General features: G+C 37.1%; 2 protein-coding genes across 4 annotated transcripts in view; both read left to right on the top strand.

Annotated features, from left to right (window-relative positions):
• Positions 1-8,983, top strand: part of RNF128 (ring finger protein 128) — a 128,323-nt gene extending 119,340 nt beyond the window's left edge. For both annotated transcript variants that reach the window (XM_074323513.2, XM_074323512.2), the window contains exon 7: positions 7,595-8,983. In XM_074323513.2, coding sequence (XP_074179614.1) covers positions 7,595-7,728 — 134 coding nt within the window. In that variant the 3' untranslated portion in view covers positions 7,729-8,983. The remainder of the gene's footprint in view (positions 1-7,594) is intronic.
• Positions 8,984-14,765: 5,782 nt separating this feature from the next.
• The window catches only part of TBC1D8B (TBC1 domain family member 8B), a 69,727-nt gene continuing 56,702 nt past the window's right edge, over positions 14,766-27,790 (top strand). The window contains exon 1 of one of the 2 annotated variants that reach the window (XM_019717708.3): positions 14,766-15,061. In XM_019717708.3, the coding sequence (XP_019573267.3) occupies positions 14,932-15,061 (130 nt within the window). In that variant the 5' untranslated portion in view covers positions 14,766-14,931. The remainder of the gene's footprint in view (positions 15,062-27,790) is intronic. The other variant, XM_019717709.3, reaches the window with a different exon arrangement.

Here is a 27,790-nt window from a genome sequence, read left to right on the forward strand (position 1 = left end):
TAAATTTCAATCTCTTTCTTAAAATGCTCAGGTTGTTCTTTGATTGTGTTTCTGAGTTCATTAAACTGCCTTTCTGTGTTTTCTTGCATCTTGTTGAGTTTTTTCGGAACTGCATTCTTGAATTCTCTGTCATTTTAGTCACATATTTCCATATCTTTAAGTTCCTTTTCTAGATACTTTTCACTTTCTTTCTGAGCTGTCTTTTTGCCTTGGTTATTCCTGGCAATTACTGATTTATTATTTATCTTCCTAGACATCTACAGGAGTGACTTCTGCAATAGGTTGATAGGAAGAGGTCTTTCTTTTGTTTTCCAGTACTTGTTGGTAGAATGTTTTATTTTCTCTCCGACTGCAGCCCTTTTTTTCCTCTCTCACACGGTAGTGCTATATTTTCTCTGCACTATTCCAGCTTCTCACACAATGGGGGGATTCCCTGGGAGACGGCCTTCTCCTCTGTTAATAGTTTGCCTGGGTCACAGAGCGCAGTGTCCGTGTGGGTATTTGGATAGCTTTTGAAGTGCCAAAGCTCTTCCTGCACCAGATTCAGAGCCCGTATGTTTTAGCAGTTCTGTTTACTCCTGCAGGGATCCGCCCAGATAGGTGGGGCCAGGGGCGGTGTGAGTTGTGAGAGGTGGCCAAGAGCAATGGCGGCGACCACCACCACAGCCGGTCCTGCTTCCACAGCTGCCTCCCCTTTGCTGCAACTAGTTGGGCTGTGAATTTGTGTCTGCAGTCCACATTTCTCAGAACAGCAAGTGTTCTGTTCTTGTGATCTGACACTGCTACTGTTCTGCTTCTAGCACCGGGCAGGTGGGGGTGGGGCGATCTCTGGGAGGGTAGGGTGGGGGCGGCTAGTCTCAGTGCCTAAGGCTTCCATTTTCTGCTCGGCAGTGAGGGCTTAAACCACCTGTGGGGACAGAGACCTAGAAAGTAGTTTACAGGCTCTTGGCCTCACATGGAATGGTGCTGGCTCGGGTGGTGGATGGCCGTCAGCTGTGGCTGATTGTTCCTCAGCTGTATCCAGGTAGCCAATTGGCCGCGAATATAACTGCTGCGGCTACCGAGGAACAGAGCCGAGGAGAGTGGAGGAGAGTCGTCGGTCGGTTGGCAGAAAAACGGACAGCAGTTCTCACGTCCGGTGAACCCAGCCTCCAGTGAGACCATAGTGGTATGACTCCCCTACCTATGGCTCCATTGGTATTCCTTTTTGGCCTCACCATATCCTGCATTTTTATGTGGGGAGCGGGAGCAGAGACCCCGCAGGCCTCCCCGCACGACACATGGCGCATCGAGCAGGGTCTCCCGCACGACTCCACCTTTTTCAGCCTTCTTCCCTCAGTCTTTCCTCCGAGGTCTCTGCCGTGAGCATTGGGTTCAGCCTTGTTATATGCTGCCCCCTCAGCCCTGTGGGCCATAAGCGGAGCCCTAGCAGTCTGAGTTCTTCCCTCTCCCGCAGCTGCGGTAGTTCCGGGATGCAGCAAGCTCGGAGCACTGAGCTAGGTCTGCATCCTTTGCCCCGCGCTGCTCCGTCTCCACACTTCTCCCTTCCCTCCTCCCCGCTGGCGCGATTCCCCCACCTTTAGGTGAATTCAGTAGTGGGCCTCTTCGTCTTGCCTGTCTGCTGTGCAGGGAGACCTTTGTGGAATTATTGTTGTTCGATTAGTTGTAAATTCCAGTGGAGCTTTACAGAGGTTCGCCTCACGCTGCTATTTTGATGATGTCTCTGGGAGCATTGGTTTTCAAACCTAAGCACCCATCAGATCACCGGGAGGGCTTGTTAAAATAGAGTAGCTACAAATTTCTGACTCAGTAGATCTGAGGTGGGGCCTGAGAATTTTCATTTCTAAACAATTCCGAGGTGATAATGATCCTAGTGGTCCTGGGACCACACTTTGAGAACCACTGAATAAGGCCCTTAGTTCATAACCCTGGCTGCACATTTGAATCACTCAAAAAAGCTTTAAACATTAGCAATGCCTGAGCTCTACTCCAGAATAGTTAAATCAGAATCCATATGGGGTGGGACCAAGACCAGGTTTTTTTTAATTTTATTAATTTTAATTTCAAGTAATTTCAGGCTGAGTCAAAAAAAAGTTTCAAAAATAATACAAAGAATGACCATATATCCATCACCCATCTTTTCAAAATGTTAACATCTTGTATAAACATATACAGTGATCAAAACCAGGAAATTAACTGATAAAAAATCAACAAAACTACTGATGTTACTGAAATTTCACCAATTAACCTACTAATGTCCTTTTTCTATCCCAGGATCCCACGTTGCATTTCCTTCCCCATCCCCGCCAGGTTTATTGAGATATACATACTTGACATGCAACATTGTGTAAGTTTAAGGTGTACAACATGATGATTTGATACACATATATATTGCAAAATGATTACCACACTACTGTTGGTTAAAAAAATAATCGTCTCACATAGTTATAAAAATTTTGTGTGTGATGAAAATATTTAAGATCTCTCTTAGCTACTTTCAAGTATATAATACAGTATTAACTGTAGTCACCATGTAGTACATTAGATCCCCAGAACTTATTTATCTTTTTTTTAAATGTATCTCCATGTTTTGTTCGATAGTTTATACTTTTTTTTTTTTAATTATTAGGGAAGGGGAACAGGACTTTGTTGGGGAACAGTGTGTACTTCCAGGACTTTTTTCCAACTCAAGTTTTTGTCCTTACAGTCTTAGTTGTGGAGGGTGCTGTTCAGCTTCAAGTTGTTGTCCTTTCAGTCTTAGTTGTGGAGGGTGCATCTCAGCTCCAGGTCCAGTTGCCATTGCTAGTTGCAGGGGGCGCAGCCCACCATTCCTTGCAGGAGTCGAACCAGCAACCTTTGTGGTTGAGAGGACACGCTCCAACCAACTGAACCATCCGGGAGCTCAGCGGCAGCTCAGTTCAAGGTGCCGTGTTCAATTTCAGTTGCAGGGGGCGCTCCCCACCATCCCTTGCAGGATTTGAGGAATTGAACTGGCACTTTGTGGTTGAGAGCCCACTGGTCCATGTGGGAATCGAACCGGCAGCCTTCGGAGTTAGCAGCATGGAGCTCTAACCGCCTGAGCCACTGGGCCGGCCCTTATTTATCTTATAACATGAAGCTTGTACCCTTTAACCAACATCTCCCCATTTCCCCTATCCTCCAGCCCCTAGCAATCATCATCATACTCTCCGTTTCTATGAGTTCAGCTTTTTTTTTTTTTTAAGATTCGACATATAAGTGAGGTTATATAATATTTGTCTTTCTCTGTTTGAGTTATTTCACTTAGCAGAATGCCCTCAAGTTCCATCCATGTTGTTGTAAACAGCTGGATTTCCTTGTTTCTCATAGCTGAACAATATTCTGTATTCCAGGGGTGCCAAAAAATGTATACACATGACTTGTATTCATCTTTTGTTATCAATGTATATTGAGTATTACAATTTTAATACAGTTTTTTTCCTTTCTTAAAATATGGATACATTTTTTTGGCACCCTCTGTATATAATCACATTTTTTTTATCCGTTCATCTGTCAGTGGACACAGGTTGTTTCCATGTCTTGGCTATAATGAATAATGCTGCAGTGAACATGGAGATGCAGATATCGCTTTGAGATAGTGATTTCATTTCTTTCAGATATATACCCAGAAATGGAATTGCTGGATCATGTGGTAGTTCTGTTTTTAATATTTTGAGGAACCTCCATACTGTTTTCCATAGCGGCTATACCAATTTACATTCCTACCAATAGTGCCTTAAGATTTTCTTTTCTCTACATTTTTGCCAACACTTACCTCTTGTCTGTTTGATAATAGCTATCCTAACAAGTGTGAGGAGATATCTCATTTTGATTTTGATTTGCATTTCCCTGATGATTAGTGATGTTGAGCATCTTTTCATGTAACTGTTGGCCATTTGTATGTGTGCTTTGGAAAAATATCTATTCAATTCCTCTGACCATTTTTTAAAATGGATTACTTGTTTTTTTGCTATTGAGTTGTGTGAGTTCCTTATATATTTTGGATGTTAACCCCTTATCTAATACATGGTTTGCAGACAATTTTTCCCATCCTGTAAGTTCCTTCTCCATTCTGTTGATTGTTTCTTTGCTGTGCAGAAGCTTTTTCATTTGATATAGTCCCAGTTTTTTATTTCTGGTGGTGTTGCTTACCAAAAACATTGTTGGTAAGGCCAATGTCAAGGAGCTTTTTCGCTATGTTTTCATCTAGGAGTTTTATGGTTTCAGTTCTTGTGTTTAAATCCTTAATCCATTTTGAGTTCATTTTTGTGAATGGTGTTAGGTAGGGGTCCAGTTTCATTCTACTGCATGTGAATATCCGGTTTACCCAATACCATTTATTAAAAATACTATCTTTTTCGCATTGAGTACTTGGCTCCCTTGTCAAATATTAGTTGACTGCATGTCCATGGGTTTACATCTGGGCTCTCAGTTCTGTTTTATTGATCTATGTGTTTGTTTCTATGCCAGTGCTGTTTTGATTACTATAGCTTTGTAGTAGTTTGAAATCAGGAAATGTGATGCCTCCCACTTTGCACTTCTTTCTCAGGATTGCTTTGCCTATCTGGGGTCTTTTATCATTCTATATAAATTTTAGGATAGTTTTTTTCTATTTCTGTGAAAAATGCCATTGGAATTTTGATAGGGATTGCATTGAATCTATAATGGCTTTGGGTAGTATGGACATTTTAACAATATTAATTGATCTGATACATGAACAGGGGATCTTTCCATTTATTTGTGTCTTTTTCAGTATCATTCATCAATGTCTTACAGTTTTCATTGTACAGGTTTTTCACCTTCTTGGTTAAATTTATTCGTAATATTTTATTGTTTATGATGCTATTGTAAATAGGATTTTCTTTATTTTGCTTTAGATATTTCATTGTTAGTATATAGAAATGCGACTGATTTTTGCATGTTGATTTTGTATCCTGCAATAGTCGTGTGGTGGAGTCTTTAGCATTTTCTCTATATAAGGTCATATCATCTGGATACAGAGACAGTTTTACTTCTTCCTTTCTGATTTTAAGGGCTCTTACTTCTTTTTCTTGACTAATCGCTTTGGCTATGACTTCCAGTACTATGTTGAATAGAAGTGGTGAGAGTGAGTACCCTTGTCTTATTCCTGATTTTAGGGGGAAAACATGCAGCTTTTCATCATTGAGTAAGATATTAGCATTTGTTATATATGGCCTTTATTATGTTTGGGTATGTTCCTTCTGTAACCAAATTGTTGAGAGGTCCACATTGTATTTCGTTGTAATTGCTTCTTAGTTTCTAATCTTAGTTTCAAAGACTAAAGACTGTTCCTTAGTCTTTGTCTTTCATGACCTTGACACTTTTGAAGACTACTAGTCAGTTATTTTGTAGAATGTCCCTCAATTTCAATTCCTCTGCCATTTCCCAATGGTTAAATTCCTTGTCCTTTTCTATATGGGGCAAGAATATCACAGAAATTATGTCATGCCCTTCTCTGCCTCTTACCATATAATGAGACACATGATGTCCATTTCTTATTACTGATGGTTTTAACTTTGCTCAATTGGTTAAGGTGGTATCTGCCAAGATTCTCCTTTCAAAGTTACTATTCTTTTTCCTTTATAATCATCAATTATCGTATAGAGAGACACTTGGAGACTATGCAAATATCCTGTTTCTTATCGTACTTTTACTCACTAATTTTAGCAATCATTGATGCTCCTTGATTGCAATAATTACTATGGAAGTGTGTGCCAATGGTGATTTTTTTTATTTCCATCCTTCTTTCTACATTAAGTTTCTATTTAAAGGAAGAGCTATCTTTCTTTCATTTATTTATCCAATTATTTATTTATAATAGTATAGATTCATAGGTATTTCTTTTATTCTATAATGTTATTCTCATGATTTATTCATTGCTTAAATTATCCTTGACTTGGTCATTGAGAACTCCCTCAAGTTGGTTTCTGTTTTCTTTTAACACACTCCATCTTTTTTCTTTTTTTTGTTGAGCACTTCCTTACTTTCTGGCACCACAAAATGTTCTAGGCCAGGGATTGGCAAACTTGTTCTGTAAAGGGCAACATAGTAAATATTTTAGGCTTTCAAGGCCATAAGTCTCTCTTGCATTTTTTTGTTTGTCTTACAGCCTTTTAAAAGTATGAAAACCACTATTAGCTATGGATTTGGCTTGCAAGCTATAGATTGCTGACCTCTAGGCTAGAATCTAGGTTAATCTTATACTCTCCTTGCCGTAGCCCTTGAATCAGTCATTTTTTCAAGAGGCCTTTTATGTATTTCAAAACCAAGATCTAGGCACTAGGTATGCTCATTGCTATTGGGGTGTTATTGCTGTTAGTCCTTTTAATGAACAAAGGTAGGAAATATGTGTATATACTCACACAAATATACACACTCATCTACATACCGTGTTTCCCTGAAAATAAGACCTAGCCGGACAATCATCTCTAATGCATCTTTTGGAGCAAAAATTAATATAAGACTTGGTGATATGATATGATATGATACCCAGTCTTATAATAAAATAAGACCTGGTCTTATATTAATTTTTTATCCAAAAGATGCATTAGAGCTGATTGTCCGGCTAGGTCTTATTTTCGGGGAAACATGGTACATAATTCAATCTATCTATCTATCTATCTGTCTATCTATCTATCTATCTATATATCTATATTATCTATCTATCTATCTGAAAAACAGTGAGCACATACTGAGACATCTGATTCCAATCCAACAATACAGAGTTTATTCTAGCCTTCCCTTTTCTTTATTTGTAATTTCCCTCTCACTAACAGTGAGAAACCTGGCTCTCATTATCTACAATACAGTAACTTATTTGTTCAATCCTAGAACACACATAAAATAATTTCAATATTGCTAACTCACAACACTGTGAAAAACAATTTCACTAACTAGTGTACAGTTCTTTTTGTTTTTAGCCTTATACGATGTAGTCAGAATACTGTTTCCAAAGTTACTTAAGTTAATTGTTTTTTTTTTCAAGTTTATTGGGGTGACAATTGTTAGTAAAGTTACATAAATTTCAGGTATACAATTCTTCAAAATGGTTATACATTTAATGGTTATATTATATAATTACGTTCATTTATTACCGTTTGTATTCCATTTGGGGCACTCTCCCCAACTTTCTGTTTTTTTTTGTTTGTTTGTTTTTGTTTTTTATCTGTCTGCCTATCTATCTATGCACTTGAAAAAGCATAGGTGATTTTTTATAGTGCTCATATGATTGAAATGTGAAGCTAGGTTTAAGAACTTGTGTTTAGGACAGAGAAGAAGCAGAAGGCGTAACTTTTGCTCTTAAGGAGGCTATAATCTAGGAAGATGTTAGCACACATGTGAATTTAAAAAAGACCAATTGTAAATATAATAATGCCATATGTGCTTTATGTAAGTCATGACATAAATCATATAATTATTAAAGGAACAGGGAATGAATGTAATAATCAGAGTATGGTGGAATTAGACAAGAAAGGCTTCTTAGACTTGAGTGTTGAATATTGTTTGAAAGAAGAGAAAGGTAGTATCATCCTAAAATTGCTATTTCTTTCTAAAGATGAAAATCTACAGCTGGTAAACCATGAAGCAAGTTCCGTGGCAGTGGATGTTGTTCCTCATATTGACAACCCAACCTTTGAAGAAGATGAAACTCCTGATCAAGTGACTGCTGTTCGAGAAATTAAATCATAAAATCTGTGTCAATAGAAAACTTGAACTTTTAGTAATAACAGAGCTGCCAATCGGCCTAGTTTACTATTAATGAACTGGATAAATGTAATAAAATAAGAATGATACTGAAAGTGCTGAGATGACTAATATTATGCTATAGTTAAATGGCTTAAAATATTTAACCTATTAATTTTTTCCCACAAACTCATGTTTTTCATAGGCAAGTTTCTTCTCAATAGTGATAGCAAGATTTTTAAACATTCAAAACTCTCTTCAAGTAGTCATGTTTTTCATTTATAAAAATTTTCTTATAAAAACCTGTTGCTTTTAAAATGTGAAGTAGCTATAATCACTTTATTTTATGATAGTATCTTAATTAAAAATACTACTACTTTAGCTTGGGCTATATGTGTCAGGGTTTTTCTCCAGGTGCTTATATTGATCTGGAATTGTATTGTAAAAAGCAATGCAAACTTAGGTTAGTACTTCATGAAATGTCTATTTAAGCTACATTAAGTTGATAGAACAAGATTAAAGGAAAATATTCATTTTAACTATTTCTTGTTTTTTAAATTAGGCTAAATATACTTCATGTAAGTGTCAAGCATAGTTTATCAGAGAATATGGACTGGACTGAATTGATTGGTATATTAGTGACACAGATTTGACAAGTTTCCTTACTAAAATGTTGTATAACTATTTCTCAAACTTATGTGATTTTCATAAGCAGAGTATATAAATTATACTACTTGAAAATAAGTCACACAAAATTGGTAATTGATCTTTGTGTATGAGTTAGCCTGAAGAAATCAGTCTGTAGAAAATGTTTTCCAAACAACGTTGACTTTGAAAATTGGGTTTACATTCTACCTTAATGTGCTAAAATTACATTAGGTAAACTAAAATTCTGTCCATGTAGCTATAAATTTCGTGAATGCATTTTCTTGGTGTTTGAAAAAGAATTGGGGGACAGGGGAGAATTCCAGGTGCCTTAATATAAAGTTTGAAGTTTCATCCACCAAAGTTAAATAGAACTATTTAAAAATGCACTTTATTTTTATTCTGTGTGGCTTATCTTTGGTTTTAGAGTTTTGTTTCCAGTGCAAATTCCAGCAGAATTTAGGTAAAGACACAACAGACGTGTATTTTTGTTTGCTAAATGTAGAATGGATGAAACCATTGCATTCTTGTACACTGATTTGAAATGCTGTAAATATATCCCGATTTGTATTGATTCTATTTAAATATAAAATGTAAATAAAATATTCCAATAAAAGTTTTTGTCTGTTGTTAAGTTTAGTGATCATATACTAACTTTTAATATATGCTTGGATTTGGGAGTAAAAAATTGGTTGCATATAAATGGTAATTGATATATTTGATCAATAAAAACTAAAACTTTAGTATGATATACATTTATATTTCATTACATAGAAACTGCTGCCATTGTAATATAAAAGCACCTACCATGAATTATTTTTTAAATGTCAGTCAGGTAAATAATAAGGTTGACCACGGATAATATAAGGTTAAAAAAGACCTTGATGCCAGGCCATCTTTATCCCTCCTAAGACTTAAGGCATTTTATTACTTTAAAGTTTTATTTACCTTCAGCCTTCTCTTTAGAGGTGTGGTTGTTGGGATGCTGTTAAAGAGTTAAGCACATCTCCTTCTTTTATAAAATATGTTAAGAATAAACAGATGCTTGGAATGCCTCAGAACCATGATTATCAAACCAGGGTACACGTATGTCTTATTTGGCAATATGCCAAGTGTATGAGTGTCTGCTGCTATATAACAAGGCCTATAGTCTTAGAGAGTTAATTATTTTAAGTTTTATGGGGTTCTTTTGGGAGGGAATTTATAATCTTTTTAAATTTTAACAGCCATATTCAAGTATAATTTACATACCAAAAATTCAGCCATTGTAAATGTACAGTTCTGTGATGTTGAGCAAATGCATAGAGTTGTGCAACTTTCCCTATGATCCAGTTTTGGAACATTTTATCACCCCAAAAAGTTCCCTCATGATCCATTTGCTGTCAATTTCTGCTACCATTCCCAGCCCCAGACAACCACTAATCTGCTTTCTGTCTCTATAGATTTGCCAATACTGGACATTTCATGTAAGTGGAATCATACAATATGTGGTCTTTTGTGACTGGCTTCTTCCTGGCATAATACTTTCAGGGTTCCTCCATGTTGATGTGTGCATCAGTGCTTCATTCCTTTTCATTGCTGAGTAATACGTGTATCCCATGGTATGGATATTCCACGTTTGGTTATCCATTCATCAGTTAGTGAACACTTGGTCAGTCTCACTTTTGGGCCATTATGGATAACGGTGCTATTAATATTTACCTACGAATCTTTGTGTATGTTTTTTATTCTCTTGGGTATATACAAAGGAGAGGAATTCCATGTAACTTGCGAATTTTCTCCTAGCTGTTATCCTTTGACAATAAAAAAAGATAGTTTGAGCAACAGACTTTATTACTCTCGTATAATCAAAATATAAGCGGATTCCTTTAAGTGGCAGTAGATATATTTGTATGTATCGGGAGTGTCTAACTTAAGCAAGGGGAGTTTTCTGAGGGTTTATTTGTAAGTTTAGCAGAAGTCAGGTTGTATTATCTCATAAATAGGAATATATGAGTTCTGACAATTAAGTTCACGAACTCATCCTAGACAAAAGTGTTACATGCCTCATTGCTGAATATCACTCTGGTCACCTTCGAAGTACTCCCTTTGGGAAGCTATGCACCAACACCACTGCCTAGTCCACCCTTCAAAGCAATTTTGGAACTCTTTTTCTGGACTTGCCATCAGAGCTGTCGTCGTATTACCCTTGATGTCCTGAATGTCATCAAAACGTCTTCCTTTCAATATTTCCTTTATCTTCAGGTAAAGAAAGAAGTCACTGGGGGCCAGATCAGGTGAGGGTGTTCCAGTACAGTTATTTGTTTACTGGCTACATATTCCCTCGCAGACAGTGCCATGTGAGCTGGTGCATTGTCGTGATGCAACAGCCACGAATTGTTGGCGAAAAGTTCAGGTCATCTAACTTTTTTCACCCAGCCTTTTCTGCACTTCCAAATAGTAAACTTGCTTAACTGTTTGTCCAGTTGGTACAAATTCATAATGAAGAATCCCTCTGAAAGCAAAAGAAGGTTAGCAACATCGTTGCAACAAGTTCTCGAACTTAATTGTCTGACCTCATACATGGTTCCCAGGGAAATCACGAAAACTACATTTAAAGATACAATTGGAATGCTAGGAACATTCCTTCTCCGTCCCCCCATATCTAGTTTTTGTTCATTTACTAAATATTTTAATTAAGTTCTATAACATCTGGAGAAATTTTATCACTGTAGGCTATAACAAATTTTGAGTTGTTTACCTTACCTCTTCTTCTGGAGTGGATTTTAAAAATATTTTAAAACATAATTTAAAGACAAAAAAAAACACACAAAAAAAACATACTAATGTAAAATTTAGGTTTACATAAGACTTAAAAGAAATTCATGATTATGTTGGGCCCTTTGACCTCCAAAGATAAATGTTCATTGTCCTCTACCATACAACTAATTAAGTGAAAAGTTTGAGAAACCGTACCCACTAGTTCTGAACTTTTTTTTCTACAGAAACATACAATCTCATGAATGTGAGACACTTGTGGACATACCTAGATTTTAATGGTTAGAAAGTAGTATATATAAATAAATAGGATTCAGCATGGGTAGTGGCAATTTCTTCTCTGATATCTCAGTTCTCAACCACTGCCTTAGAAAATTTTAATTGGCATGTCCTGGTATAAACTTTTCTTAGAAAAGCAATTCAGTCACCTAAAATTCATTAACAGAGCTTATTTTTAAAAAGATGCCTGCGTAGTTCTTAATGGAAACATGAGTAATCACCTCCGATTTGTTGTAGAGTTTGATTTTCAAATACCTAATTTGCTTTAAATTAGTGTGTTTAAAACTTTAATGTGCCTACATATTACCTGGGGGCCTTGGTAAAATGCACACTCTGATTCAGCAGCTGTGGAATGGGGTCTGAGATTCTGAATTTATACCAAGCTCCTGGGTGATGCAGGCGTTGCTTGTCCATGGTCTGCATTTTGAGTAGCAAAGCCTTAAAAGGCTCTTCTCTAACAGTGCTCTTCCCATTTTTATTCTTACTGCTTCTAAACCTGCTTTAGACCCTAAAGCATCAAGTAAGTTTGTGAAATTCATTTTAAATAAGAAGCCAGTAAAACCTTGAGAGACATCCTCAGCTTTTCCATGGCACAGTGTTAGGAACTGCTATTTGGGGTTTCCTAGTATCTTTTTACATAGTTGTTTGAGGCTATAATTTACAAGCCTGGGCCAGCTGAAAGACTGACTGACTCTGGATAAATGAGGTATTATTCATCTCTGCATGGTATAATATTGTATCAATAAATATGTGACTGAGATATATCAGAAAGCAAAATTGGAACCAGAAAGATGAGTTGGGAAGCTACCATAATAGTATAGCCAGAAAGTGAGGCGCTAATCTGAAGTGGTAATAGGAGAATAGGATGGGCTTTTGAAAAAGAATTAGAAGGGTGTGCATATGTGACAGTGGAGGTGGTAAGACTACGAAGTTTAAGATTATTCCAAAGTTCTTAGCTTGAGCATCTTGGTAAACAGTGGTGCTCCGAACTATGAGAACCTAGTAGAAGGAACAACCCTGGGCACAGGGAATATTGGGGAAATAAGTCTGGCTTTGGTCATGTTGTATTTGAGGTATTTACAGATCATATGCATAGGTAGTATAGTGTCATGGTTTGTAGTCAGACAAATCTAGGTTCAAATCCCAGCTGTGCTATTTATTTAGCTATGTGACCTTAAGCAAGTTACTGAACTTCTCTGAGCCTCATGTTCTTCATCTGTAAAGTAAGGATGTAAAAATGTGCAAGCTTCTCAATGAAGACTCTCTCTCTCTCTCTCTCTCTCTCTCTCACACACACACACACACACACAAATATAGTACCAGCAATGATATCCAAAGCAGTTTGTAATTCCACTCCTTTCCTAAAACCAATTTATATTAGCATGCACAATTGAATATTGAATAGTGACATGATCTATTTTTAAGGCATTTTCAGAAAAACACTTTTATTTGCAAAGGCTTAAAATACAGTTTATGATCAAGCCAAAATTTATATCACAGGAGCAATTTACTTTCAAAAATGTTTCTTTACAGGATGTGGAGTACAGCATAGGGAATAGAGTCAAGAGAATTGTAACAGCTATATACGATGTCAGAGGGGTAGTAGATTGGGGGAGGGGTTATCACTTTGTGAGGGGTGTAAATGTCTAACTATTACATTGTTTTGTACACCTGAAACTAATAAAAAATGTTTCTTTACATAAGCAGTGAAATGTTTACTAAAGCAGGATCTCTCTAAATGCCCCTGCTGAGCCACCAGTGGGTCTGGTTCTATAACAGGGAACATGTGGGCATATCTGGATGGAGTTGCCATAAAGAGGCAGAGGAACCATCCAGTTCTGAATAGCCCTTGCACAACTCTAACCTGTAGGATATTGGAAAACAATGTGGTTTGATGGGGAAGATTTTTAAAAAGTGAAGGAAAGGTAAAAAAGAAGGGCATCTCACATCTCTCTACATTTGCTACATTTACTGATCTTTCACCAGGACAAGAAATTATCTTCCTTAACACACATCCAAATTGGGAAGGTTTTTCCCAGGGATACATTGCAGTTTGGGCCCTGGGAGGATTGCCTCTTCTCCTCTCCAGAAAGCTACTTGGGACTAATTGTGACAATTGCAAATTGACCCGTTTTCTCACCCAAGAAAATTCTCTGCTTTTAGCACATCTGCCTCCCTTGACCTGGTCCACATCTTGAGGTTTACACCAGAGACACTGCTCCAAGGGAGAGTTCTTTGGCTCTATGACTTGGCATTTGGGTGTGTCTCACCGCCTCCCCCTTTTTAGCCAAATGGCCTTGAGGCTTCATTCTCAACATAGCTTGCCAAGAGCCCCTTGTTTATTGTACATTGCCTCCCAATTCCTTCCTTTTTATAAACCTAACTTCACTTTAGTGCAGTCTTTGATTTTGGTGGGTTTAGTTATTGCAATAAATAAAAACGTCCCTCAAATAATTCCTCACTGCAATGTCATGCAAATCACTGACCTCATTCACCTTAGTGTTTAAGCAGCTGTGTATCATTGGCAAGGTACAAGGAGGTGAAGGCTGCACTGAAAGGGATTTTTTTTCTTAAAGAGCTTGAGAAAGAAAGAAAAAAGCTCATAAATTGTTTAGATCCTGAAAAGGAAAGTCAGACATTTTCTGTGGCTGATTACAGTAATTAAGTAAACAGATGGGGGGAGGGTAGCGAGAGAAAGAAAGGGCTCACACCGTGAAGAAAACTGTGTGGCTTCAGGAGAGTTTATATTCTTCCTGTAAGGACAGAAAGAGCTTAATCTAAGGAAGGTTTTGAATTAGACAAGAAATCGTATCAGACTCCATTTACTGTGTGAACTTGGATAAGTCAATTCATCCGTCTGCACTTTCATTTATGTGCAAAATTGAAGCAATCTACTTCGCAAGACTTCTGTAAGGATCACGTTAGATAAAGTACACGAAATCGCTTTAGTACATAGTAACTAGTAAGAGCTCATTCAATGTTAGTTGCTGCTACTGTTGCTTCCCAGAATGGGCCATTCGCTACTCCAAAATTCCAGAAACTTTGTTTTCTACAGTTTAACACCCTTGGCTGTAAAAGAATGAGAAGAAGCAACTTTTATACCTGGGGCTCACTTATTTAAATAAAATCCCTCTTTAAACTTTAGACAGCCAAAATACACTTAACTGGTGGCGGGACCCACTTTGAAAGCACCCCTCCCAGTTCTCACTCCATTGGATTGTGGGAAGTGTAGTCCCACATTCCAGCGCCTTGAGCACAGAAATGCTGGTAGGAAACTACAATTCCCAGGAGGTGAAGAAGCGGGACTATTTTCCAGTCGGGCGGTAGCGCCGTGGGAGGGAATTGGCAATCTCTCTGCCTACGTGGGAGAGAAGGGAGGGTTGGGGGTAGTGTGGAAAACCTGAACCTGAGCCGCTGCCGCCTGAGGAAGATTTGGTGGCAGGAGAAGTAGAGGGGAAAAGACAGGTGGAGGGTGAAGTGAGGAGGGCATCTGGGGCGCTGCTCGCAGGCGGCACAAAGTTCTTGGCGATGTGGCTGAAGCCTGAGGAAGTGCTCCTGAAAAATGCCCTCAAGCTGTGGCTGATGGAAAGGTCCAACGACTACTTCGTGCTGCAACGGCGTCGGGGCTACGGAGAGGAAGGCGGAGGGGGGCTCACAGGTAAGCTGTGACCACCCCTACCCCTCAGGGCTGGGGTCGCTGGTACATAAAAGGTGGTGAGAACAGCCGTCGCCACCCTCCGCCCGAACCAGCCTAAACCCTGGGTGGAGGGACAGGGGTTCTTCTCCTGCCACCACTTTTGCGTTGCCCTCCCCGAGTCCTGAGAATGTCTCACTGGACCAGCAGTTGCTCTTTGCTTGGGACAGGAAAGGGAGGAGATGTTCTTTCTGAGGCAAAGTACTAACCCTGTCGCTTCCCATGGGGGAGGGGGCTGATGACGAGTGTTAGACCTCGACCGTTCGCATTTAGGCTGGTGACTAGGGCCAGTTCGCTACTGTGGATTTAACTTCTTTCACAAAACCCACTATCGATAATCACCACCCTAAGGAGTGTAAGTGGTGGGCAGGGACGACGGTGAGAAATTACCGCAATCACATCCTGAGGGATACGCTTCAAGTGAGAGATTAGGGAAGTTGTGGGGGAGAACATAGGAGAGGTCCCAAAATTTCTGACCTCTTCCAATTTAGCATCTTGTACTTTATCTCCAAGTTTTCAGTCCTTGGGATCCCCTCTCAGAGTAACTGTCGTAATTTATTTCGGTTTTGAGTGGCGTTGCTCTTTCTTTCAAAGCCATGGTTGTAAGCAAACCAATTAAACAAACAGAGGTTTAACTCTTCCCGCTTAAGCCATCCTGCCTTCAATTCTTTGATTTACAAATCAAAACTGTTCCTTGGTTAAGTGTTTTGAAGCCAGGAAATAATTTTATTTTGAGACCACTCGTCTCAGGCAGGGCATTTAAACTTTTGGACAGTGGGGAGACCAGATCTCTTTTTTGTGACAATTTCTAGTTTGGTGTTGTGGCCTTGAAGTGCTGGACCAGGCTTAATTTAGGCAGCGTGATGTAGCAGGAAGAGGGCCAAAGAATAGGAAACGCTGCATTTTAGTCCCACTCTCATTACTTGTTGAATGACAGTTGACAATTTTTTATTTATTTATTCAGCTGTAAGTGCCTACTATGTGCCACATGGCATACTAGGGTACAAAGACAATTAAGAATCAGTTCCCTGCCATGAAGTGCCCATAAGATCGCCTAAGAGGGAGAAGGTGGGGTTAGGGGGAAGTAACCAGTACAACAGGCAAATTATAGTTATAACCAGTAACTAGTAACAGGTGAATTATAGTTAGAACCAAATAACTGAAGGATTGGATAAAGATTCATGGAAGAGGAGATTACATTGCTTGTCCTCTTCTGTGAAATGATGTCTACCTCATAGAGTTGAGAGGATAAAATGAAAGCTATAAGTGCCAAAGTAATATGTGTTGTTAAGATGTGGTAATAAATGTGTGCTTCCTTTTTTTTCAAGCCGCCCCCAGGGTGGAGGAAATTCTGAGGTTCTACAGGACATTTTTTTTTTTTAATCTTGTAAGACCTATTCATCTTATCCAGCTTCTAAAAAGGCCCTTTTGAAAATATTGTAGTGAAAAATTGTCTTGTTAGTATTGACATTTTGTCATTCTCTGATTTTTAAAAGTTGCAAATGCTATTTTGCAGAAGAATTTTCCATTTAATAGATGCATATATTTTCCAGATTAAAATTTGAGGATCAGTGTTCATAATTACCCAGTGATGTAATTTATCCTCTTGAGTCCATTGAGAACAGGGCAGGATATATTTAAAATAGGTCTTATAGCCCCATGTTGCAGCATAATATTTTGGTTCCCCATAATTTTATTTGATCAGAAATTTTCTGGTGCTCTTGCCAACATTTACCCACATTTGCCCACATTAAGAAGTGTATTTCACTTTGTACAACAGTGTTCCTGAAAAATAATAGGCAAATCAGATTCTTGAGAATCAAATCACTGTGATGTATTAAATTTTTTTTTTTACTTGTTGCACATTTCCTTTAAATAATCACTCCTTGTTTTCTGTGGTTTTTCATTTGAAATGCTTTCTTAAAGCATGGACCAATTGCACCAGTTTCTCCTCTCTATCCCACCCACTCCCATGAGATATGCCTGAAGAAATAAACCAAGATTTCTACCACACGTGTATGTTGAGAATATCCATAGGCCCATTTTTGTGGTCGGTTTATATCTCTGCATGATTGTTTTACCTGTGGTATTATCAAGATGCTTCAAATTACCATGTGAGAACTGCCACTATATTTCATGTAAATTAAACAATGGATAAGAAAGGAGCAAAGATGTTTTTTAAGTTTGGGGGTTTTTTTGTTTGTTTTTGTTTTGGTCTAGAGCTAAAGTGTGTGCTGATTTTCATGGCTGCTCAATTACTATATTCTTACTTAAAATTGTGAAGTCAAGAGCTTTGCTCTGCTTTACCACAAATCCACATTTGGATTAGCTCTCACGGAGTTTGTGTACCAGCATAAGCTTGCCTTTGCCCATTTGGTTTTCTAAAATCTAATGTTATGTGCTACTCCTTTAAAAGATTTATTTATACATTTTGTTTAATGAAGAAAAGATAATGACCATCTAGAAGTGTTAATAGTTGTACTTTATTTAAGATTTCATTTCTTTGCCATGTGATAATTAGCAATAACCACTAGCAATGTAATGACTTTCGCTGTGGACTTGGTGACTCTAGTTTGTAGTTTGTTTTGTTTTTTTATAATAATGAAATTGGGCAAAAGAGAACCCTAGTATAGTTATAGCAGGAGACTCGTTTGTAAGTTAGAATTCTCAGGTCCTTTTCTAAATTCTGAAACACTTCTAGTGGCTATCTGGTAGATTACTTACCATTTGTGTAACTTTATTTTACTTAATTGTCCTTCTTCACAGCAGGGGGAATATCTTGTGAAAAAATTGTTATACATAAGATTATTTTACAGATAAAGTGATTTCTTTCATTTAGAGAAGTAATTTCACCATTCTGCATTTTTGCAGTTACCTTACATTATTCCTTGTTCCCCCGGCCTGATTAATTGTAATGACTCTTCTGTGGCATCTAAATTTAGGACCAGATTTTACATGATTAAAAATAATTTATGCATATTTGGCTTATTAAGTACAAATCAATTTGTTCTGCTTGGCAAATGAGAGCTACTACATGAGTGGAATTATGGGGCTACATTCTATTAAGCACTCTAGTGTGTAGGATTTAGGAAGATCTGCTAGTTGGGGACACAGTGTGATTTGCCCTCTCCAGGGGTTACCCTATGAGAGCTTCTTTTTAATAAGTTAACTATAAGCCACCATCCACAAATACATAAATATATTACCAAGTCCAGTGACTACACTTACCCCATTAACCCTGTATCTTCCCTGATTCTTTAATATTTGTATGCCTCTGTTCATTTGTAATTGTTTTATAATGGCTTTGTTTCCTCATCTATTAAATGGGAACAAAACTTATCTTCCCTACCACACAGCATTGTTATGTGAGTCAAATGAGCTTTGAAACCTGTGAACAAATATGTAAATGTTTGATATTAATTTATCTATTAAAGAGGAGTAAGATGGTAAGTGCCATTTTCTGAATCTGAAGACCAAATGAGGATCTATATTTATACCATTTGCCCTAATAATTTCTTTTCCCATGTTGTATATAGAAATTGATTTGGAGTAGTAACATTGAGTATGTCCAGTATGCAATGATATCACTACAAAAGCAAAACACTGGTAGTTAATTATTCAAGAATTTTGGTATGATAGTGATTGTGCATTTATGGTTTATAATCAGAACAATGCACAAGAATTAGAATAAAATATCACAGCAGCATTTCTTTTTGTTCTATGATTGCCCAAAACCTAGAAATTCTCAAATAGAGCTTCTATAGATGTAAATAGCACTTGTCTTAATGAGTGCTATTGAAGAGTACATATAACTTTAGTTATCTTAGTTACATTTTTCAAAACGTAATACTTGAAGAAGAAACAATGATTCCACTGGTGAAAGTCTATGCTTCTGGTGGACAGTTGTGGAAGGACTGTGGATGTAAGGTAAGCCAAAAATTAATAATAAAATAAAGGGCACTATAATGTTTCCCATGCAGTTATATGCGAGTACAGATATGACGTGGATTTTATATTACCTTTACGTTAGAAAATTTACCCAGTTTTCTCCTTTTTGCTGCCACTATGTAAGCACAAAAGGAAATGTGATGGTACAAGATATGTTCATTTAACAGATAATTACAAGTGCCGTCTAAAACCAAGCACTGTTTTAGGTACTGGAGATAACAGCAGTGAGCAAAACAAAATCCCTGTTCTTGTGGGGCTAACATTTAGTTGAGGGAGACAAATGAGCAAATAATATATATGGCTGGTGGTAATGAGTGATACCAAGAGGAAAAAAAGTAAGGTATAATTATGATAGAGAGGGGAGAGGGCTGGCATTTTATATGAATTTGGTCTGGGAAGGTCTCTTTAAGGTGACCTACCATGTTTCCCTGTAAATAAGACCTAACCGGAAAATAAGCCCTAGCATGATTTTTCAGGATGACATTCCCTGAACATAAACCCTAATGTGTCTTTTGGAGCAAAAATTAATATAAGATCCGGTCTTATTTTCGGTGAAACATAGTATGAGCAGAGACCAGAAGGACTAGAGTGTACGAGCCAAGCAGATATTTGGGGTCAGAGTGAATATACATAATTCTTTCTAGAGATTTTACTGCAAAGGGAAGCAGAGAAGTAGGGGAAGTAGCTGGCTACGGTACTGGATGTTGGGTATACAGTGGAAATAAAACAGAAGTAATCCTGCCCTCACAGTTTATAATCTGGTGGAACAGACAGATAATAAACAAATAAGCAAACAAATATATAATTACTATGGTTATCAATAATATCAGCCTGGTTTAGATGGCTTCTAAGTAGTCATGAATAAGGGCCATTTCAAACCTCCGAAGCGATTTTACAAGGCCAGCTCTGGTGTAAGTTCTCATCAGATGTCCTGTTAAATGATACAAAGATTTCCTAGAAGCAGTGATTAATAACAATAGGTGGTATTCTGCTGGCAGAATTCCTGTATGACATCTGTGGTGCAACTTGCCAAAAACCAGTTTGGATTTTTTTTAAAATCAATCATCTGTGAGCACTAACAGTATCTGGGATGGGGTGGACAGGACATTCTAAGTGGGAGGAATAATATAGTATAAAAGCAAAAGAAAATTGCAGTTGTTGGGGACTTAGCAAGTATTCCAGATTCATTTATTTATGTTTGAAAATATGAGACTCAGGAGATAGTGCCCTTAGCAACTAGAAAATGTTGAAGAGCAATGACCTCATCTATGGAAGATGAAAACCTGAGATAGAGAATTAAAGGGACCTGAGAATTAAACCTTTGTTACTTGTTGCCTCCACTGCTCTTTCAACTCCAGCCTGCTCTTTTTTCTCTCTTACTCCATTATAAAGAAGTGAAGTTTTAAAACAACGGATAATCACATTTGTTGATTTTTATCATTGTATTAGTTATCCTCTTGTTTTGAACTAACCAAAATAATAGCCAGCTTTACTTCTAGATGTTTTTAAAGTACTATACTAATTAATTTATTCATTTGCTGCCACACTTGCTTGTTGCTTTGCACCTACCTAGGAACTCAGATATTGTATTTTCTTTAATTTTCTGTGGACTACTCTTTTTGTACATTGATGCATACTTTTTAAAGTATAAGAAGGTGCTGTAAATAAAGATGGTGACAATTCTCATAGTTCCCTGTTTTAATGTTTAGAAATGTAGCTGGGTTTGATTGATAAGTCATGTATTCTTTTTTTTTTTTTTTTTTTTGCCCACATGCCCTTGTATTCTGTCATTTTGTGGCATCAGTTACGTCCCTAACAATTTTTTTAAATCCTTTAATGAGCAAATATTTCAATTAGGGAAGGAAATGAGTGCTTACATATTTCCAGTTTCCAAGTAAATGTCTTTAAAAGAATATAGAGAGAGGGAAAACAGGACAAAAGAACACTTAATATTAACTGTTTTCCAAAGCTTTTAGTATAAAGTTGGCAGCTTTCAAAATGCCAACTGTGGATATTTGATTATTCTAAAATAAGCATTCACCGTCCTGTTTTAAGGACTTAGATCTGGTAGCAAAAGCAATGGCTTTAGGAAAACCCACAACCTCTACTGAAAACACTACTTTCTCCTATTTGAATGTATTTCCTACTAAGTGTGTTGGCAGTTTACTAATTAGTTTGTTCATTAACATTTAATACAGTTGAGATTATAAAAAATTCAGTAAAGGTATACTTGTTTGACTTTGTAAACATGGCAATTTATGACAAGATACAGAATTCACTGTAAAGTTTCAGCAATCATTTCTATAGCCAGAATTTATAACAGAACATTTTACTTAGAATGGAAATAAATCTTTTTTTTTATTATTAAATTTATTGGGGTGACAATTGTTAGTAAAATTACATAGACTTCAGGTGTACAATTCTGTATTACATCATCTATAAATCCCATTGTGTGTTCATCATCCAGAGTCAGTTCTCCGGAAATAAATCTTGTTTGTAATTAGCAAGTTCATTTAAATGACTCTTCTGTGGCTAGAGCAGTGTTGCCTTACGCAGTGCCCTCAATCTAGTTTACAAGCAGAAAGAACCACTTGTCAAACTAAAGTGTACTAAACTAGCACATTGATAATAAGTGCCATTTTCAAACCATGCTGTTTTACTGGCTTCTCCTCCAACACTCAGCCCTTGGTCCTACCTGATTATCATTTTCATTGGCCAGTACAAAAAAAAGAAATGTTTACCAAATTTGCAGGTGTGTGAAAATTGAAAGGGACAATTAATACCATAGATCAGTTTTCTCAACACTGGCTGCATGTTAGATTCAACTGACAACCTTTTAAAACAAACTAAATGAAACTAGAGAATTCACAGGTAAAATGATATGATGTCTGGGATTTACTTTGAAATATTCTAGGAGGGGTAAATGACAGAAGACTAACAAAATGTTGGTAATTATTAAAGTTAGATTATGGACACATAGAAGATTCAGTATGTTATTCTCTATTTATTTATCTGTTTGAATTTTTTAATTAAAGTTTATTGGGGTGAGAATTGTTAGGAAAATCACAGAGCTTTCAGGTGTATAATTCTGTAATACATCATCTATATCTCACATTATGTGTTTACCACTGAGAGTCAGTTCTCCTTCCATCACCATATATTTGACCCTGCTTACCCTCTTCTAGAACCTCCTCCCCCATTACTCTGGTAACCACTAAACTATTGTCTATGTCTATGAATTTTTGTTTCTTCATTTTTTTGTCTTGTTCTTTTGTTCGTTTCAGGTTTATATCCCACGTATCAGTGAAATCATATGGTTCTCCACTTTCCCTATTTCGCTTAGCATTATAATATCAAGATCCATCCATGTTGTCACAAATGATACTATTTCATCTTTTCTTATGGCCGAATAGTATTCCATTGTGTATATATACCACAACTTCTTTATCCGTTCATCTATCTAAGGATACTTTGGTTGTTTCCATGTCTTGGCCACCGTAAACAAAGCTGCAATGAACATTGGAGCCCACATATCTTTATGGATAAATGTTTTCAGATTTTTTGAGTAGATACGCAGGAGAGGGATTGCTGGGCCATATGGTAATTTGATTCTTAATTTTTTTTTTAAAATTTTATTTTATTAAATTTATTGGGGTGACAATTGTTGGTAAAATTACATAGATTTCAGGTGTTCAATTCTGTATTACATCATCTATAAATCCCCTTGTGTGTTCACCACCCAGAGTCAGTTCTCCTTCCATCACCATATATTGGTCCCCCTTACCCTCATCTCCCACCCCCCACCCCCTTACCCTCTGGTAAGCACTAAACTATTGTCTGTGTCTATGAGTTTCTCTTTCTCATTTGTTTGTCTTGTTCTTTTGTTGTTTTTGGTTTATATACCACATATCAGTGAAATCACATGGTTTTCTGCTTTTTCTGTCTGACTCATTTCGCTCAGCATTACTCTCTCAAGATCCATCCATGTTGTCACAAATGTTCCTATATCATCTTTTCTTACCGCTGAATAGTATTCCATTGTGTATATATAGCACAACTTCTTTATCCATTCATCTATCAAAGGACATTTTGGTTGTTTCCATGTCGTGGCCACCGTAAACAAAGCTGCAATGAACATTGGAGCACACGTGTCTTTATCTCTGAATGTTTTCAGATTTTTTGGGTAGATACCCAGGACAGGGATTGCTGGGTCATATGGCAATTCTATTCGTAATTTTTTGAGGAACCTCCACACTGCCTTCCACAGTGGCTGCACCAGTCTGCATTCCCACCAACAGTGTATGAGGGTTCCTTTTAATCCACAGCCTCTCCAACACTTGTTACTATTTGTCTTGTTGATGATAGCCATTCTAACTGGTGTGAGGCGATATCTCATTGTGGTTTTCTTTGCATTTCTCTGATGATTAATGATGTTGAGCATTTTTTCATATGTCTGTTGGCCATTTGTATGTCATCTTTGGAGAAATGTCTCTTCAGGTCCTCTGCCCATTTTTCAATTGGGTTGTTTGTTTTTTCGTTGTTGAGTTGCATGAGTTCCTTGTATATTTTGAATATTAGCCCCTTATCGGAGGCACTGTTTGCAAAAATTTTCTCCCATTCAGTTGGTTGCCTCTTTATTTTGTCGATGGTTTCTTTTGCTGTGTAGAAGCTTTTAAGTTTCATATAGTCCCATTCATTTATTTTAGCTTTTACTTCCCTTGCCTTTGGAGTCAAATTCATACAACGCTCTTTGAACCCAATGTCCTTGAATTTAGTACCTATGTTTTCTTCTATGTAGTTTATTGTTTCAGGTCTTATGTTTAGGTCTTTGATCCATTTTTTTAAATTGGGGAATATTGGGGAAAAGTGTGTTTCTCCAGGGCCCATCAGCTCCATGTCGTTGTCCTTCAATCTAGGACAGCGACTTGGAGGGCACAGCCCAGTCCCAAGTCCAGTCGCTGGTCTCAACCTTTAGCTGCAGGGGGCACAGCCCACCACCCCATGCAGGAACTGAACCAGCAACCCTGCTGTCGAGAGCCCATGCTCCAACCCACTGAGCCATCGGGCCGCCCCTCTGTAAGCCCAGCTGCAGCTCACTGTCCTAAATCTAGCCGTGGAGGGCGCAACTCAATGGCCCATGTGTGAATCGAACCTGTAACCCTGTTGTTCAGAACTTGCGCTCTGACCAACTGAGCCATCCAGCTGCCCTGGTCTTTGATCCATTTTGAATTAATTTGGGTACATGGTGACGGATAGCACTCTAGTTTCATTCTTTGCACATGGCTTTCCAATTCTTCTAGCAGTATTTATTGAAGAGGCTGTATTTTCTCCAAAGATTGTATGTTTTTGGTTCCTTTGTCTAAAATTCTCTGTCCATATTTATGTGGGTTTATTTCTGCGTTCTCAATTATATTCCATTGGTCCGTGTGTCTGTTTTTTTGACAATATCATACTGTTTTGATTATTGTTGCCCTGTAATACATGCTAAAGTCAGGGAGTGTGATACTTCCAGCATTGTTCTTTTTTGTTAGCATTACTTAGGCTATTCAGGGTCTTTTATGGTTCCATACAAAACTGATATTTTTTTGTTCTATTTCTTTAAAAAAAAATGCCATTGGGATTTTGATAGGGATTGCATTAAATCTGTATATTGCTTTGGGTAATACGGGCATTTTAACTATGTTGATTCTTCCAATCCATGAACATGGAATGACTTTCCATTTCTTTGTGTCTTCTTCATTTTATTTTAAAAATGTCTTATGGTTTTTAGTATATAGTTCTTTCACACACTTGGTTAGGTTTATTCCTAGGTATTTTATTCTTTTTGTTGCAACTGCAAAAGGAATTGTTTTTTTGTTTTGTTTTGTTTGTTTTTTTTCCTGAGATTTCATCATTAGTATATAGGAATATAATGGACTTTTATACACTGATTTTTGTAGCTGGCAACTTGACTGTATTCATGTATTTTTTCTGATAGCTTTTTGGTGGATTCTTTAGGGTTTTCTGTATATAGCATCATATCATTTGCAAAAAGTGACAATTTGACTTCTTCATTCCCAATTTGCATTCCGTTTATTCTTCTCTTGCCTGATTGCTCGGGCTAGGACTTCCAATACTATGTTGAAAAGCAGAGGTGATAGGAACAGCCCTGTCATGTTCGTAAACATAGAGCAAAGAGCTTCAGATTTTCACCATTAATTGTGATATTAGCTGAGTGTTTGTCATATATGACCTTTATTATGTTAAGGTATTTTTCTGCTGTACCTATTTTATTAAGTGTTTTAATCATAAATGGATGTTGCATCTTGTCAAACGCTTTTTCTGCATCAAGTGATATAATCATATGATTTTTGTCCTTTCTTTTGTTTATGTGGTGTATCACATTGTTGGATTGGCATATTTTGAACCATCCTTCTGCCCCTGGGATGAACCCCACTTGGTAGTGATGTATAACCTTTTTAATACATTGTTGCATTTGATTTATTATAATTTTGTTTAGAAATTTTGCATCTGTATTCATGAGAGATATCAGTCTGTAATTTTGTTTTTTTCCTTACCAGATTTTGGTATTGGGGTAATGTTGTCCTCATAAAATGAGTTAGGGAATACTGTCTCTTCTTCAATGTTTTGGAAGAGTTTGAGCAGGATTGGTATTTGATCCTCTTTGAAGGTTTGGTAGAATTCACTGGTGAAGCCATCTGGCCCAAGACTTTTGCTTTTGGGAAGGTTTCAGATGACTGATTCAATTTCCTTACTGGTGATCAGTCTATTTAGATTTTCCAATTCTTCGTGATTCAGCCTAGGAAGGCTGTATGTTTCTGAGAACTTGTCCATTTCTTCTAGGTTATTGAATTTGGCGGCATATAGTCCTTCATAGTATTCTTGGGTGATGCTTTGTATTTCTATGGCATCCATGATAACTTCCCCGTTTTCATTTCTGATTTTGTTTATTTGTGTGTTTTCTCTTTTTATCTTAGTGAGTCCAGCCAAGCGTTCCTCAATTTCATTAATCTTTTCAAAGAACCAGCTCTTTGTCACATTAATTTATTCTGTTGTCTTTTTCTATTCTATTTCATTTAGTTCTGCTCTGATTTTTATTATTTCCTTCCTTCTGCTGACTTTTGGTTTCAATTGTTCCTCATTTTCTAGTTCTTTAAGGTGTAACACGAGTTTATTAATCTGTGATTTTTCTTCTTTCTTGAAATAGGCTCTTATAACGGCTTTCACTGCATCCCAGAAATTTTGGTAGGTTCTATTTTCATTCTCATTTGTTTCTATGTATCTTTGATCTCTTATTTCTTCATTGACCCAGTCATTCTTTAATAGAATGTTGTTTAATCTCCACATATTTGTGTTTTTTTCCTGCTTTCTTTTTGCAGTTGCTATCCAATTTCAAATCCTTGTAATCAGAGAATATGCTTGGGATGATTTCAATCTTCTGAAATTTGCTGAGGCTAGTTTTATGTCCCAGGATATGGTCTGTCCTTGAGAATGTTCTATGTACACTAGAAAAGAACGTGTAGTCTTATGTTGTAGGATGAAGTGCTCTGTAAATGTCAGTTATGTCCATTTCATCTAATGTGTCATTTAGGGCTGATATTTTTTAATTTACTTTCTGTTTGGATGATCTAGCTATAGTTGTCAATGATGTATTTAGGTCCCCTATTATAATTGTGTTTTGGTCAATTTCTCCCTTTAGTTCTGTTAGTAGTTGCTTGATATATTTTGGTGCTCCCTGATTGGTGGCACAAATACTGATGGCTGTTATGTCTTCTTGTTGTATAGTCCCCTTTATCATAATGAAATGTCCATCTTTGTATCTTGTTACCTTTTTTAACCCAAAGTCTGTTTCATCTGATATCAGTGTAGCTACACCTGCTTTTCTCTGTATACCATTTGCTTGGAGTGTCACTTTCCACCCTTTCACTTTGAGTCTATGTTTGTCCTTGTAGCTGAGATGTATCTCTTGGAAGCAGCATATTGTTGGGTTTAGTTGTTTTTGGTTTTTTTTAATCCAGTCTGCTACTCTGTGCCATTTTATTGGTGAGTTAAGTCTATTTACATTTAGTGCGATTATTGATATATGAGGATTTCTTATCATTCTGTCTTTGGTTTTCTGGTAAGACTGTGTCTTCATTGTTTCTTTGCCTTTTTGTTGCTGTCTATTATTTCCTTGTGTTGGTATTCTATGATTTTCCCTCTGTTTCTTCTTATGTTATATATTTCAGTTCTGGATTTTGTTTTTGAGTCATTACCATTAAGCTTATATAAAAGAAAGTTTCATATTTAGAGTATTCTTTTTCTTCAGTATGCTTACTTTCTCCATGCCCGTATTCTGTTTCAGGCTATTACTCTCCCCCCTTTTATGTTTTCTGTTTGTCACAAATTATCCCTATTTATGCTGGTGGAATAGCCTCCTTCAGTATTTCGTGTGGTGCAGGTCCAGTGTTAGAAAATTCCCTCAGCTTCTGTACGTCTGGAAAGGTCTTTATTCCTCCTTCATATCTGAGGAATATCTTTGCTGGATATATTATTCTTGGCTCATAATTTATCTCTTTCAATAGTTTGAATATTTGATTCCAATCCCTCCTGGCTTATAGAGTGTCTGCTGAAAAAATCTGATGATAACCTAATGGGCTTTCCTTTGTAGGTTACCGCCTTCTTTTCCCTGGCTTCCTTCAGGATTCTTTCTTTGTCGTTAATTTTTGACAGCTTCAATACTATGTGCCTTGGAGAAGGCCTGTT

The sequence above is a fragment of the Rhinolophus sinicus genome, chromosome 18, assembly GCF_057876585.1.
Source record: "Rhinolophus sinicus isolate RSI-liver-muscle chromosome 18, RSI-T2T, whole genome shotgun sequence".
Classification (NCBI taxonomy): domain Eukaryota; kingdom Metazoa; phylum Chordata; class Mammalia; order Chiroptera; family Rhinolophidae; genus Rhinolophus; species Rhinolophus sinicus.